The following is a 14,908-nucleotide window of genomic DNA, read 5'->3' as shown; positions in this document are numbered from 1 at the left end:
ACAATAACCAACACCTTACAGCTGATCATTGTAGCCTGGGACTAAAGCAAAGCATCCAGAGAGCTTCTCCAGAGGTCACAGTGGGCAGAGGGGTCCGTCTCTAACTAGGGGTCATCTGTAAGTTGGGTGTCCTTAAGTTGGGGACCGCTTGTACTGCACTCCTGTCCACAGGCTCTGTTAAGTAAGACACAAATACTAAAAAAAAACATGTTGTATGTTTTACACGTATCACACTGGAAATGTGGTGTTACACCCTTAGAATAAGACATGCTGTGATAAAGGAAAGATGGTAACCATATTAAAATGTGTTGGGCTGCAGTTTTCACAGTGCTTTTTATGGATTGTAGTAAATTCGGCCTACATGTATCAGCTATTAATGTATACAACTGTCTGAATTAGGGCTAAGTGTACTTGCTTATTGATTTCTATTCTATAGGATTAGCAGGGATGTCCTTACAGCTTCCACCATGATTCTTATAATTTATTCAATGATACAAGGATCTCCACTTTACCAGGCCAGTTAGGAGTTTGCAAGAACCTTTAAGGCAGCCATATTGGTTTGTACACAGTTTTTATAGTGACAGATAATGAAGAACCAAGTGAAGAGCCTCAAGGTCTTATATTTACAGGAGATGTGCCTCATATGGGAATCGAGTGAAACTTCTGAAAATTCTACCCCTCCTTTTTTTGGATACAGAGTGTTAATCTAAAACAAATACTTCTATCTGCCGTCAAAGCAAGCTCTGTCCGATAAAGAGAAAAATAACTTAAATTATTCTCCCCACCCACGCATACCGAAAAAAGTGACTTTATCAGCAGCATCTCTTCCCTCCCATGTCCATCAGAACATACTGTGCCTCCGTGGTGTGGAGTTCTGGTCCCATAGATAGCGAGACCTTGAGGTTTTTACCCAAACTCCAGGCATTTGGAGATTAGGGAGGCAGGAGAACTGGGGGAAGATAAAATTAACTGAAACCGGTTTTCATCACATTTTAATGAAAACGCTTTGAAATTATAGTTAGATGAGGAAGACTTTTCACACACCAGGGAAGGAAATGGTACATTCTGAGGAGAAGGAATCCTCTAAGCTCATGGTGTAAGCGAAGTAAAAAGCACAGGATAGATAACAGGGGGGAGACCAGACTATTTAATCTGTAAAGGTTTAGGGTGACCTAGCACAGGGCCTTAGACACAACAGAGAAGGTAAATCCAACCTAAAATGGGTTAATGCATAATGTCCTAGTACAGCTGAGCAGCTTTACTGTGTTATCATAGTGCCGATAACTAGGCTAATAGTCTGACTTAAAGGAGCTCTTTAGATCAACATGGCCGCTCCTTTTAGTCTTCAAAGAGAATGTGTTGGTTCACAGTATATGCCGGTTTCAGTAAATAGTTGTATATTCCAAGAAAAAGGGGTATCAAACTAATTTTTTACAAGGGTCAGATCGGTCTTATGGCTGACTTCAAAGGACTGATTGTAACTGCAGGACTCTACAAATGTATCTACTCCTTAACACTTAAGTGAACAGTATTACACAGAATCACAGTTACAATTGTAAAGCTGAACATATTGTTACCATAACCTTCGACACCATTATATTTTTCTTATTCCTCCACTCACCATGTGCTGCCACCAATATATATCCTCCAACAGTCTTCCTTCTCCCAAAATAGGAACAATTCCCCATTTTACATATCTCTCCCCATCTTCTTCTTGAGCCACACGTTTCTTGGACCACTCTGTTCCCCTCCATTTTCTCCCTTTGCTCATCTACTCAACTCCATGTTAACACTGCACAAACGGTGGCTAATTCACAGCGACCATAGACCTCCTTCCGGCCATAAAATTGCACATTGCCGTGTGCATTAAGCCTTAGACCCGACTTTGCAGAGACTAGATTCACGGACAATGGGAATGTAAACAGTTATTTATGAAAAGAAATAACTAATTAAGAGATGAAAAAAAAGAGCTACAAGAAAATAAGCTCTGGAATCAGAATACAGAATTTCATGGAAAATTTACTAAAATACCAGAATGTACACTCACCGGCCACTTTATTAGGTACACCTGTCCAACTGCTCGTTAACTTAATTTCTAATCAGCCAATCACATGGCGGCAACTCAGTGCATTTAGGCATGTAGACATGGTCAAGACAATGTCCTGCAGTTCAAACCAAGCATCAGTATGGGGAAGAAAGGCGATTTGAGTGACATTGAACGTGGCATGGTTGTTGGTGCCAGAAGGACTGGTCAGAGTATTTCAGAAACTGCTGATCTACTGGGATTTTCACGCACAACCATCTCTAGGGAGAATGGTCCGAAAAAGAAAAAACATCCAGTGAGCGGCAGTTCTGTGGGCGGAAATGCCTTGTTGATGCCAGAGGTCAGAGGAGAATGGGCAGACTGGTTTGAGGTGATAGAAAGGCAACAGTGACTCAAATCGCCACCCGTTACAACCAAGGTAGGCAGAAGAGCATCTCTGAACGCACAGTACGTCGAACTTTGAGGCAGATGGGTTACAGCAGCAGAAGACCACACCGGGTGCCACTCCTTTCAGCTAAGAACAGAAAACTGAGGCTACAATTTGCACAAGCTCATCAAAATTGGACAGTAGAAGATTGGAAAAACGTTGCCTGGTCTGATGAGTCTCGATTTCTGTTCCGACATTCGGATGGTAGGGTCAGAATTTGGCGTGAACAACATGAAAGCATGGATCCATCCTGCCTTCTATCAACGGTTCAGGCTGGTGGTGGTGGTGTCATGGTGTGGGGAATATTTTCTTGGCACTCTTTGGGCTCCCTGGTACCAATTGAGCATCGTTGCAACGCCACAGCCTACCTGAGTATTGTTACTGACCATGTCCATCCCTTTATGACCATAATGTACCAAACATCTGATGGCTACTTTCAGCAGGATAATGCGCCATGTCATAAAGCTGGAATCATCTCAGACTGGTTTCTTGAACATGACAATGAGTTCACTGTAATCAAATGGCCTCCACAGTCACCAGATCTCAATCCAATAGAGCATCTTTGGGATGTGGTGGCCGGGAGATTCGCATCATGGATGTGCAGCCGACAAATCTGCGGCAACTGTGTGATGCCATCATGTCAATATGGACCAAAATCTCTGAGGAATGGTTACAGCACCTTGTTGAATCTATGCCACGAAGAATTGAGGCAGTTCTGAAGGCAAAAGGGGGTCCAACCCGTTACTAGCATGGTGTACCTAATAAAGTGGCCGGTGAGTGTATAATATTCAGAATGGTGACTCTTAATTAGCTTTTATTTCTATTCCATTGACTCCAACAGATGCACTATATAAAGAGGGGTATACCTCTTTTCTCTAAGATTTTTCTGAACTTGATGTTCACGTGTCTTTTTTCAACCGCATAAACTATAACACTATGATCAGACTTGGAAAAACGCAAGCCTAAAGTAAGGTGTTGTCCCCTCAGTGACAACCATTCCAGCACATTGGGCCTTTCTGCTCAAGATAAATGTACAGACCCCGATAGTAACATGAGGAGCATGCGAGAAAATATCAGCTTCAAGACAGAAATGAGTAAAATGGCCTTGCAGTTATTGTATCATACAAAATCATCTGAAAAGTAAATTCTGCAGTATTATGTAGGCCATGAGAAAAACTGCAGCTCTACCTTTAACTACATAAAGATAACTTATTCATATAAAGTACATGATCCATCTTGCCAGAGAATTTGGGCCCTGTTAACCGCTAATATGTTGCTGCAGGAAACTCTTAGCCTGTCGTCACGAAGTTGGAAAGCTCATGGATAAAGTTTATGAATTGCAGGCAAAGTGATCCAACAAATTTAATGGAAGCCTAAGAGGTAAAGCGCTAATCCTGGCGCTCTGGCATCACATACCGAGAGCAAAAACATGGCTGAGTAATCTGCTGCAATTCGTTCTTCCTTGCCAAAGGAGATGTATTCTGATAACATCTCTGCCCTGTGCGCAGTAATGAACCTTTAATTTTTATGCTTCCAGGCAAAATAACATAAAGCCTACAAAAGGGATAAGACGCAGCATTAAAATGGATTTAATTAAAGAAACATAAATAAGGGGAAAACTAAACCACTAAATGTTAGGAAAGAGAAAAGGTAACCTGAACAAGGAAGAATTATCCAATTTCATGTACAGGGAAAGCTCTAGAAAGTGGTCTTTGAGTACAGGGGGTTTTCTCAGAGAAAACGGTCGGTACACCTAATTGGTGGACCTAAAAGTCTGTCACATTAAATCTGGTCTTGTAAAAGAGGTAGTCCTGCAGAATGATAAAATCATTTTGCCTGTTGCAAACATACACTTTGTAGTGTTGGCGTGTTCACATAGTTTTGAGGTGTGGTACATGTTTTTTTTATTGTGTGGCATGTCAATTTTCTTTATTCTCTAAATTTCACATGGTCAATTTTGAAAGTCCATAATTAAGTCTGCACATATTCTCCATATAATTCCAAACCAACTTGCTATTAAATGCTGATCTTCAAGCCATTTTCCTTCATGAATTTCAGCATCATGTGCAGCTACCCTTTAACACTTAAAGGACATCTACCACCGGAATACTGGTGGTAGAGAGCCCTAATAGGCTGCTCGTTATGTCTAGGGGATGTATTAAAATATAAATTTATTTTGGCGGTTTTATTAACTCTGTAAATGTGCCGGAGGGGCTCAGGCAGATGGCGCCTCTCGGCTTCCCCAGACTTTCATATATTTACGCACCCCGCTGCAAGCCTCCTCCGGCCACCGGGCGGAGAACTAGGGTCCGGCCGGTGATGTCAGAGGGCCGGGAAGTGGAAAGAGCGGGGTGTGTACTCTCTCCTAGTTCCTCAGCCGGCGGCAGGAGGAGGCTTGTAAAACACAGTCCCCCTATCCCCTAGACGTAACGGGCAGCCTATTTAGGACACCCTACCACCAGTAATCTAGTGGTAGATGTCCTTTAAGTTGACTAAAGCGGCAACACCTGATTCTAAGAAAGTGTTAAAAGAGTTGTTATTCATCTTCTTCATATTTCTCATCCATGTTGGTATGAACACATGTCAGGACCCATTTACTTGGGCAATATTCCATGTAAGGCTATAGTTGTGTTCATAATGGTTTTCACCCGTTTCTCCTGGGTGTAGATAAAAACTGATAGACCTTATACACATGAATGGATCAAGGACTTAGGGGAAAGCTCACATGGAGAGTCTGTACTGTAAATCCCCATAAATGCATTTGTTTCTGCAGCTTTGGGGTGAGGGTTGTCATTTTCAGGGAACAGTTTGCTCATCAATTTGTAAAAGCAAATTAACCAGCCTTCCATCTGTAAATGCGACCAAGTTGAGGATTATAGATTATAGTTATCAGTTATTTGCATATCAGAATTTTAAGCAGTCAAACCCCTCCAGCAAACAAGGTCATTCCAAAGATAAAAATTCAGTTATTTTTTTCTTCTTCTTTAATTCCCAGCTTCGACTTGTCTTGCTGAAAATGACATTATAAAATTAACCCCCGAGGTGCAGAAAGATCAAGGGCTTCACCAGAACAGAGAACACCTTAACAGCCAGTGCTGCCACTGTGCACACTACACAATCTTTCGGCCCACCACCCAATTAAAATGTTTAAGAAGTCTTAAAAGTCTAAAAAGTCTTAAAATCACAAATAAACCAAATACAAAATCTTACATGTAATAACACTGTTCATTTCAATTTTCTAAATGAAAAGAGAAAATGATCCAAAATGCAAAGAGCTGTGGTCTGCAACCTGGTGCTCTCTTGTTACTGCAAAACAGGATGCCATGCCATGCTGGGAGCTGTAGTGATTAATATTGTAGAAGGGAGCATTGGGAGCATATGAAGGTCACTATACATTCCCAGACAACCTCTCATGATATGCTATCGGTACCAGCTAAAGGTGAACATATACGTTCAATAAGGCTGCATTCTCTAAACATGCTTGCAAGTGTTTCAAAATCCAATCCAAACACGTTGTGGGAACACAGCAATACTATTGGTCAAACGTTTTTATGGGTGCTAGCTATTCCCTCTTACTTCCTGTGAGAATAATGGCATTATCAAAACTCATACTCGGCAGTCCCTGCAATAGGGTCAGGTTCAGACAACTTTTCTCTCACATGTACAGACAGCTTAAATAGGTTTTCTGGGCTGAAGAATTAATGACCAATCTTTAGGACAGGTCTAGAACATCAAATTAATGGTAATTGGAAACAAACAACCCCACTGGTAAAATGCACAGAATGGAACAGGAAGTAACTGAAGCTTACACAGCACCCCCATAGTCAACTCAAGTCAACGGGAGCTGATCAGTAACCATGTCTATCCAATACAAAACATCAGCAAGACCAATGTTAGGCTACCTGTACACCAATGTGTGCCTTTAATAGGCTACAAGCAACAGTCCCATGTTAATTGTAGCCAATGACAATCAATGACAATAAAAAAAGGCAGCCTAAGGCCTCACGCAGATGGCCATGGGCTTACCCAGGCGAGCACACACCTGGGAGGAAGAGCAGTAAATGCTTCTCACCCCTCCTCTTTCCAAAGAAAACTGAGTAGCGTAGCTCGGGCAAGCACACCGTGTGTCACCGAACCGTGACCGGGCACCATAGACCTCTGGGGGGCTGTGATCTGGCCACAAATTTTGTGTGCATGAGGCCTAAGTCGCAAACACAGGCAGGAATACATCCTGCTCTATGATTTGCAGTTGTCCCACACACAGGGCCATAGAAACTACTACTACTGTGGGCCAATAGAAAGAACTATGATCCAATAGAAAGACATGGGAATGTTGAAACAACAGCTAGCACACTTCCAAAAACAAAGTTTACATATATGTATGCCAAGTCTGAAATGATCCTTCTCATTCTACAATTTACAGTCATAAGAAAAAAAGTACATCCTCTTTTTTCACCTAAGATACACATATTGATATCTGCACATACTGCAGACATTGGGTGGTAGGAGCAATAGGTACAGGTTATAGAATATATCAAAGGGGTTTCCTCGTAAGGGCATTATCTCCGTGACCCTGTGGTTGGCAGAATGAAGGCTGAAAAGTTACTTCGGAATGATTTGAGGAACTGATAAAAAATCTATTATTTCTATTTATAAATGCTAAAGGTGGGTATTTATTAATGGGGTGGACTTAGTTATTCACAATTGGCCTTTCCATTATGGCTTCATTTTTTTGTTTGTTGCCTGTGTGTATGGGAAGGGGGATATCTACATGGTGGAATCTGTGGGGTAATACACTGGACAGAGCTCTACAGCCATTTTTGAAACTACTCAGCAAAAAAGAATTATTTAATGCATTCATTATGCCGTTAGAGCATATATTGACAACACTGCACAGTCTACCACCATCTAGAAATTAGCTTCTATTAGTTAGGCTACATTAACACAAACGTATGGGGTGCGTACATACGGCGCCGGGCTCCATGTTAAGCTATGGAGAGGGGCGGGGGTGAGCGGCGCTCCTCCCCTCCTCCTCTCCACGGCACTGTCGTGTGCCTGCCGTGCTACGGTACGGGGGGCAACGGCAGTGTGAATGTAGCCTTACATATAGCTTCCACTTTTTAATTAGAACTATTTACATCACTTATTAAGAACACGGCTACTGAGTTCCAGTCAGTAGCCAATACCTCACGAGCATAGGACGTCCAATGATCCTATTTATACTCCCTACTTGGGTGGTGTTGTCTTTACACACCTACAACTGGGGTTTTTAGTTATATACATAATAAGAGCCAAGTTTTTGATGGCGACAAATGGGCATATTGCTTGCCGACTAGGCAACTGGAGTCTATGCAGCAGGGATGTAGTCCTGAGTAATGAGCCAGAATTTGGCTACAACCCCAGTTAGAGCTAGACTAGCACCTACATTGGTTCAAAATATTCTGCTCATATAGAATAAAGCACCCTAACGGGCCCAATGAATAAACTGAAGAAACATGGGTTCAACTAGTTGTCAGATGGTTGTCTAGATCTGAATGTCCTCACCTGGTTGTCAGTGGATTTTTTTGGCTGTGTACGTATATCCTGCAGTAAAAATTTGAGAACACTGATCTGATCCAGAGTAAATGTTGGTGTCTGTGCCCGAGTCACATATGTCCGGCTCAGGTTTAGCAGTTTCTGAAGCCATAGTGCATTAACATAAGTGCCTCAGAGCTGTTTTGGAATGGTGACTGGTATTGAATGCCTCCCTCTCAGCAAATGTCACCTAAGTAGACGTCGCGTGAGCTCCCGGTCATGTTTTACAAGCAGTGCAATGCAAACAGCAGGGATCCCATGGCTGCTCCAGAGATGGAGAATACTATGGGACGGAGATAGCAATCTGAGCCTAAATTATTCACTAGAGCCTCAATGCGAGGTGGAAACGCTATGCGGACAAAGGAGGGGGGCAGGCCGCGAACAGAGCTGCAAAGGGGTTTCAGTAAACGAATCCACTCTGGTTGTCTTCAATAGCGTCCGGGAAATAGGGTGCAGGTAGTGGCAATGCAGAGACAACATGATATTAAAAAAAGAAAGGAGTATTGAGTGTCTATGAAAGAAAATTGAATATACCAAATAGCAAAGTATATAAAATGGATAGAGCAATGATCCAAGTGTCTGATGAAACAGAAGGTGAATTTCAGTAATTCTATAATACAAAGATAATTTATAAAAACTGGGGTTATTGCTGCTTATTCTGCTTATTAAGTTGCAATGTAAAGCATGGAGGATGAATCATGGCTTTTATGAGTATCCCAGATAGTCCCATACTCTAGCAGACCTCTAATAGTCACCGATTACAGTGCAGGTAGAAATGTGTGATAGCTCACCTTAGGTGGCTGTGAAATGGGGGCGACACTGCTTAGGATGAGTTTTTTAAACAAAATGGTTGCTAGGAGAGTTCCCTATCAACATTTCCTCACAAGAACTGCCACCTATTGCCAATCACACAGGTATGAATAAGCTTCCAATTACCAACAGAGAGACGCTGAAGTGACATGGCAGGGAAAGAAGGAATTATGACCTGTGATTGAGATAGAGAGTTTTTCATCACACAGTTAGGATCTTTACTATCCGCCATATGTCTTATATACCTTCTCCCCAGCTTGAAATACCAGCACTGCCTTAGAAACAGGGACAGCTTTAAAGCTTACTATCCCTTTAAGAAGTATTTCAGGGTTCATTCAAGTGTCTAAGTTAGCATCCCAATCATGTATCCCCCTAGTCCAGCAGAATACATCATGACCCTTTAAGTTTCTGATGGGTTCAGTGTTTTATTCTTTGATTCCCAGTGTAATTACAATTACAGAAGACTTTCTCAATGGCCTCATGGCACATCTCATGCCCCTGGAAGGTGCGTGTCCATAGGGGTAACCACAGCACAACCAGAAACTGGGAAGTCGGGTTATGGAAACAAACACAACCTGAGTGTTGGGATGGTGCGGGTTGCTTGTCATGAATGGTTACGGTTCACAGCAGGGTAGGACCCCAACAAAAGTGTGTGGACAACAACTCCATTGAATTCCATGGGATGCCTAGTAGGGCTGGAGCCTCGAGGACATACTGGCATGCCAGGAGAGTCAGAGGCAGATCCCAGGGGAATAATAATGTGGATTGATACCTAACGTAATCAGCGTTGCTTGTTTCTGTGGGTAGCTTTCACTTGACACGTTTACATGGGTGTGTAATCCTGCAACATGTTCCAGTATCTGAAACCCCAGTGGAAATCTACCACACAGCATCTCTCATCAGCAATTAATCAAGGCAGGCGATTAGCTAATCTTGTGAACTTTGCATGTGTCAGTTTAGTCATCAGTTGGGTGCAGAGGGGTGCTGTGTATGACCCTGCCAATCAGATCAATTGTATGAGGCAAGGGTGACACGTCAGATGACATAATCCAATACTAAACCGATACCACCACTCAATTTACACATCTACAGAAACACACCTTTAACCCCCACAGCCCCCAAAGCATTTTAATGTTTAGTTTGCAGAAATATGATCACGTCAATATGATCACAGATATACCAAATTATAAAATAGTTTTATTACGTTTTTATACTCTTAAAAAAGAAAATTACCATATTCTGACATCCATAACTTTTTCATACTTTGGTATATGAGGTGTTGAGGACTAATGAATATTTTCATTGCTACTATTTTGAGATTCAAAGTACCTTTTGATTACTTTTTATACCAATTTTTATCTGTGGCAAAATGGTGAAATAGCGGTGATTTGTATGTTTTTTTCTGTTACTGGGTTCACCACATGGGATAATCAGGTATACATGTCAATGTCCTGGGTTGTAGGGATGCCTAATAGGTTTATTATATTTATGTATCTTTAGAAAGGGCAGTGATTTGAAATTCTAGCTCACAGCCCCCATAGAGGTGTATTGTGCACGGTCTTGGTGCGGTGAGCAGTACCTGACTGAAGACTTTTCCCTGTTTGCGGCCCATTTCGGCACACAGCTGTGGGCATTAGGCCTAATGCAGACTGCTGTGTTACAGCTATGGGAGCACTGAAGTAAAGCTCTTTCTGCCTCGGAACATCACCTCTGCTATGATTCACATCAAGCACAAGACATCTGTAGAGACGGTTAGTGATCTGACTAAATGCAAGACCATCTATCACAGCAGAGGGTATGTTCTGAGGCAGGAGAGCTTGACTTCAGAGCTAAACTCTCTGCCTTCTTTACTTTATACAACCAATTCACATCTCACTTCAAAGTTGATTTTCTGGATGATGCCACCTCACTGGGCTATGAAAGAGATATAATATGGACAACATACTGGTAGAGGTTTATTAGGTCAATTTCCGCTGACAGGTTCCCTTTAAATTGTTGGATTTTTACATGCCGCAGTGAGAACATAGCTGATGGATGAAAAAACAAAAAGCCGCATAAATATGGGAACAACTTGTCAGCTGAAAGGGTGACAAATATGGTTGACACAACCTTAGATCTTATGGACAGCCTGTGACCTTTCACTGAAATCTGTAACATGTGTGCTATAGGTAACAGCAGGGTGACCTGGTGTAGCTGTGGACCACCTAATCCTCATCCTGTCCAGTTGTTACCTACAATCAGTGTTAGGGCTTCATCTGCCTGCGTACGTGCCACCTATTTCCTATCTGACACTCCACTTCCTGTTTATTTTATCTTGCAGAATTCCAGAGCATTCCAGTGCAGCTCTGTCACTGGATGGATAGTTCCGCTACCAGAATCCCCACACGGTCACTTCTGTGCACACATCCCACAAAGGCTGAGGGAGGACATAAGTCTAAGACTAGTAATCTGAAGACGGAGGCATTACATGGGTCTTCTCTGTTTCACAAAGTATTAGCTTGAATGGATAGTACGATCACAGCTGTTCTGAACATATATCTGGCTGAAGCCCAGGCTAGACTTGTAGAACTGTAACTAACTAGAAGTTCTGATATTAAGTGAGAATGTTGCAGATCTCTCCTAATCCCCCAATAAACATGTAAACTTAAATACGAGCAGAGGAAGGGGCAACAATCACTGTCATAATGTTCTGGCAATGGTCTGATCACCTAAGAACAAAGGGATCAAGCGTTTAAATCCACCAGCCAAATCTTACCTTTTCTGACTGATGTACAGGGAGAGTTGGGTTGGTGGTTGGCTGGTCCCACAGAAATTACCAGAAGTCAACATACATCTAAAATGGACTTGGTCCTTTCTAGAATTCTCTCTTTCATGTGAAATCTCACCCATTGACTTATAAAAAAAATCACCTCCAAAGCCATGTGAAAATGAGCAGCAAAGATTCTCATTTTACCTAAAATGAGTCAAGTTTGGAGGCAGCAGATGTATTGTCACTTCAGATTCCACTAATTTCAGTTCTAAAGCATCTAGAAACACGTTTATGTCTCATATTGAAGATAAGAATCCCATCTTTCCAAAAGCAACAGACTAGTGGTTCTGTGAGCTACTAATCTTCAGATATGGGAAGTTAGAAAAATAGGCAGGACATCACATACCCTACATTTACTTTTAATGGGGTTAAATCAGGCACAGTGTCCCTTTACATTTGGATGTGCTTTAAATATTGATGTAGGAGTCATCAGTAGGTAACTAATAGTAGTAAATAAGCCCTTTAAAAGCTGAATTTTCTTTAATCAGATACCAGATAATAAAACAGAGATACATACCTGGACCATTCCACCTCAGTGGCTCCTCAATGTTTTCCATGCTGGAAGGAGACTCTGATGCTTTGTAATTCAGGATCTTTTCACCCTCTGGAGACTGAACAGCTGAAACCATAAGGAAAACAAAAGTCCTGTATCAATTCTTTGCAGGCACTTTATCATCACCACTTCGAGAAACAAGACCATATAAATGACCCTTGGGTAGACAACTTCCCAAGTACAGAGCCACAGGGTCCTCATCTGGTACTAATAAAAGTTGGATACAGCAATATTAGTCTGAGTGTCCATTATCTTTTCAATGGATCGGAACTATATTAGAGACTGGGCCATCAGAACTCCTTGAGTACAGAAGATGACAACATTGGTCTCTGATTGTAAAAAAAAGGTGCTATTAGAAGCCAAATGTAGAAGACCCTGAAGTATCCCCTCTACACAGCAAGTGATTTACAGCTCCCAGTTACTTTACCAGCACACTTACATTTCTATTAGATATCCGCCTTTTATCTATTAATCCTTGCTTTTTTTCTCTAGCAATGGATATATGGAACAAATTACTAATATTCCATACAGTACCATTAATAATAATAATAATTCCTTTACATAGCGCACACAGATTACTCAGTCCCCTGTCCCCAATGGGGCTCACAATCTAATCAACCTACCAGTATGTTTTTTGGAATGTGGGGGGGAAATTGGAGGAAACCCACGCAAAACACAGAGAACAAACAAACTCTTTGCAGATGTGGCGGGGGGACTTGAACCCAGGTCCCCAGCGCTGTAAGGCAGTAATACTAACCACTAAGCCACCATGCTGCCCTCAGTGGTTGTATTCACAAGCTATAAGGAGATAGCTATTGGAACACCTACATATTACACCTACAGGAGCTTTAATGAAATCCCATTCTATGTCCAAATATATTTATATGGAATTACCCATATAAGGCAGCTAAAATGCCTTCTAGGACAGCTTCCTACAGATGTGTCTGTGGGATATTTTGAGGCACGATCCTCAAACTCAATTTTCTACTTCATCCAAAAAAGGTATTTGTTGGAGCTGACACCAAGGCTCACCCAACCATGCCTTTATGGACCTTGCCTTGTTCACTGGGGTAGTCATTCGAAATAGGAAAACGGCCAAACTGAAATCTACAATTTCTTAGTATGTTGAAGAATTAAGCCTTTCCTTCTCGGAAAGTAATGGGGCCTAGGCCAACCCCTCAAAAACAACCCCAGACATTATTTTTCCTCCACCAAACTTTAAAGTTGGCACAATGTAGTCAGATGAGCAACATTCTTCTGGCATTCACCAAACCCAATTTTGATTTCAATGGCAATTTGATAGAACACATTTACATTGCTATGAAGGAAACAACTGAATTTAACGAATGGGATCTATAGCCCAATAATTGTATCCATATAATATGTATTAAGTAATAATGTTAATTGACAAAATTTGAGTATAAATATTGTGAACACCATTACAATCTGATCGACAGCTATCAACCTTCCCATCAAGCTCCACGGACACACAGAGGTTAACAAAAAAAAAAAAACAGGGCCTGGGCTTTTCACTCTGCCTATTCCTAGCAACTGTGCTGATAATATTTCTCCCCATTAACAGCAGTTAAAGATGGCATGATAAGGCTATCTGCATATGACAGTCCTGCTGATTACCGCACAAAGTGCATGTTTGCATATTGTCCTGCAACGATAACCACAACAGTTGAGATCGATAATACCCATAAAAGCTGACGTCAGAATTATTAATTACCATCAGATCAATGGGAATTAAGACCGCACCCCGACTCATTTTCCAGGGAGCAGCAGCCTCACTCCCACTGCAAAGCAACCATGTGCCTTACCTTAATGGCTACCTATTTTTCAGCTTTTCATTAATGGAAAAGATTCCAGGATGGAAGAGTCTCTCTGTAAGACAGCATGCCATCTACATAAAACTCTCCAAGTAACCTCAAGCAAAGAGAGTCAAATTCCTTTAGCCTGATAACTATTATATATGAGAATGTGCAACATTGTATGGATTTGGTCATATTTTAGCTGTAGAACCAGACAGGTGCCATCGTATGAGCTATTAACAATTCCCTTACACTAGTAAAGATTTGACCTGCATAATCTATACACATCTATATACTACACATCAGTACTCAAACATATAAAGGAAATTGTGTAAGGACCCTTAAAGCAAAAGCTGATTAAAGAAAGTGCAGATAGACAATTAACAGTGAATGTTGGAAGAAAGATTACTATGACAATGATCCCTCTGAGCTGATAATTGGCTGGACATCCCCATCTACACAGCCCAATGTGCTATTAATAATCCTCCATATTTCCAATTCTCTCTTGTGGCTCATCACATGGCCCAATGTGTCAAATCAACGGGGATGAGAGGCTTTTTTTGTTGGCTACATTTTCTAATATAAAGTGTCTTACTAAAAAGAGTTCTTCCAGTACCACACATTTTAGCAAAATATCAAACGTGAAACAAATATGTAAGTAGTATCAACAAGAGCTTGCAATCTACTTTAGTTACCTGGGATACTTGAAGGGGAAGGCTCATTGGTAAGTTCACACATGTTGAGCATAGCGTCTGGTTCTTCTATCTCTTTGTCCTCGGACCGCAGCACTGGACTACATTGTTCTGATGGGAATATTATAGGGGGGGGAGAGACTTTAAATTCAGCAATAAGAAAGAATATCCTAACACTATGTCAG

At 41.5% G+C, this 14,908-nt stretch overlaps 1 protein-coding gene across 5 annotated transcripts in view; it reads right to left on the bottom strand.

Annotated features, from left to right (window-relative positions):
• The window catches only part of ZFPM1 (zinc finger protein, FOG family member 1), a 74,939-nt gene that overhangs the window by 16,586 nt on the left and 43,445 nt on the right, over positions 1 to 14,908 (bottom strand). For 3 of the 5 annotated variants that reach the window (XM_072117103.1, XM_072117104.1, XM_072117105.1), the window contains exons 3-4: positions 14,727 to 14,834; positions 12,182 to 12,283 (exon numbers count right to left, since the gene is read on the bottom strand). In XM_072117103.1, coding sequence (XP_071973204.1) covers positions 12,182 to 12,283; positions 14,727 to 14,834 — 210 coding nt within the window. Of the gene's footprint in view, positions 1 to 11,086; positions 11,167 to 12,181; positions 12,284 to 14,726; positions 14,835 to 14,908 lie in introns of those variants that run through there. The other 2 variants (XM_072117106.1, XM_072117107.1) reach the window with 2 other exon arrangements.

This window comes from Engystomops pustulosus, chromosome 7, assembly GCF_040894005.1.
Source record: "Engystomops pustulosus chromosome 7, aEngPut4.maternal, whole genome shotgun sequence".
Taxonomy (NCBI): domain Eukaryota; kingdom Metazoa; phylum Chordata; class Amphibia; order Anura; family Leptodactylidae; genus Engystomops; species Engystomops pustulosus.
The sequence above is the reverse complement of the archived record's forward strand: the minus strand, read 5'-3'. Positions and strand labels throughout refer to the sequence as shown.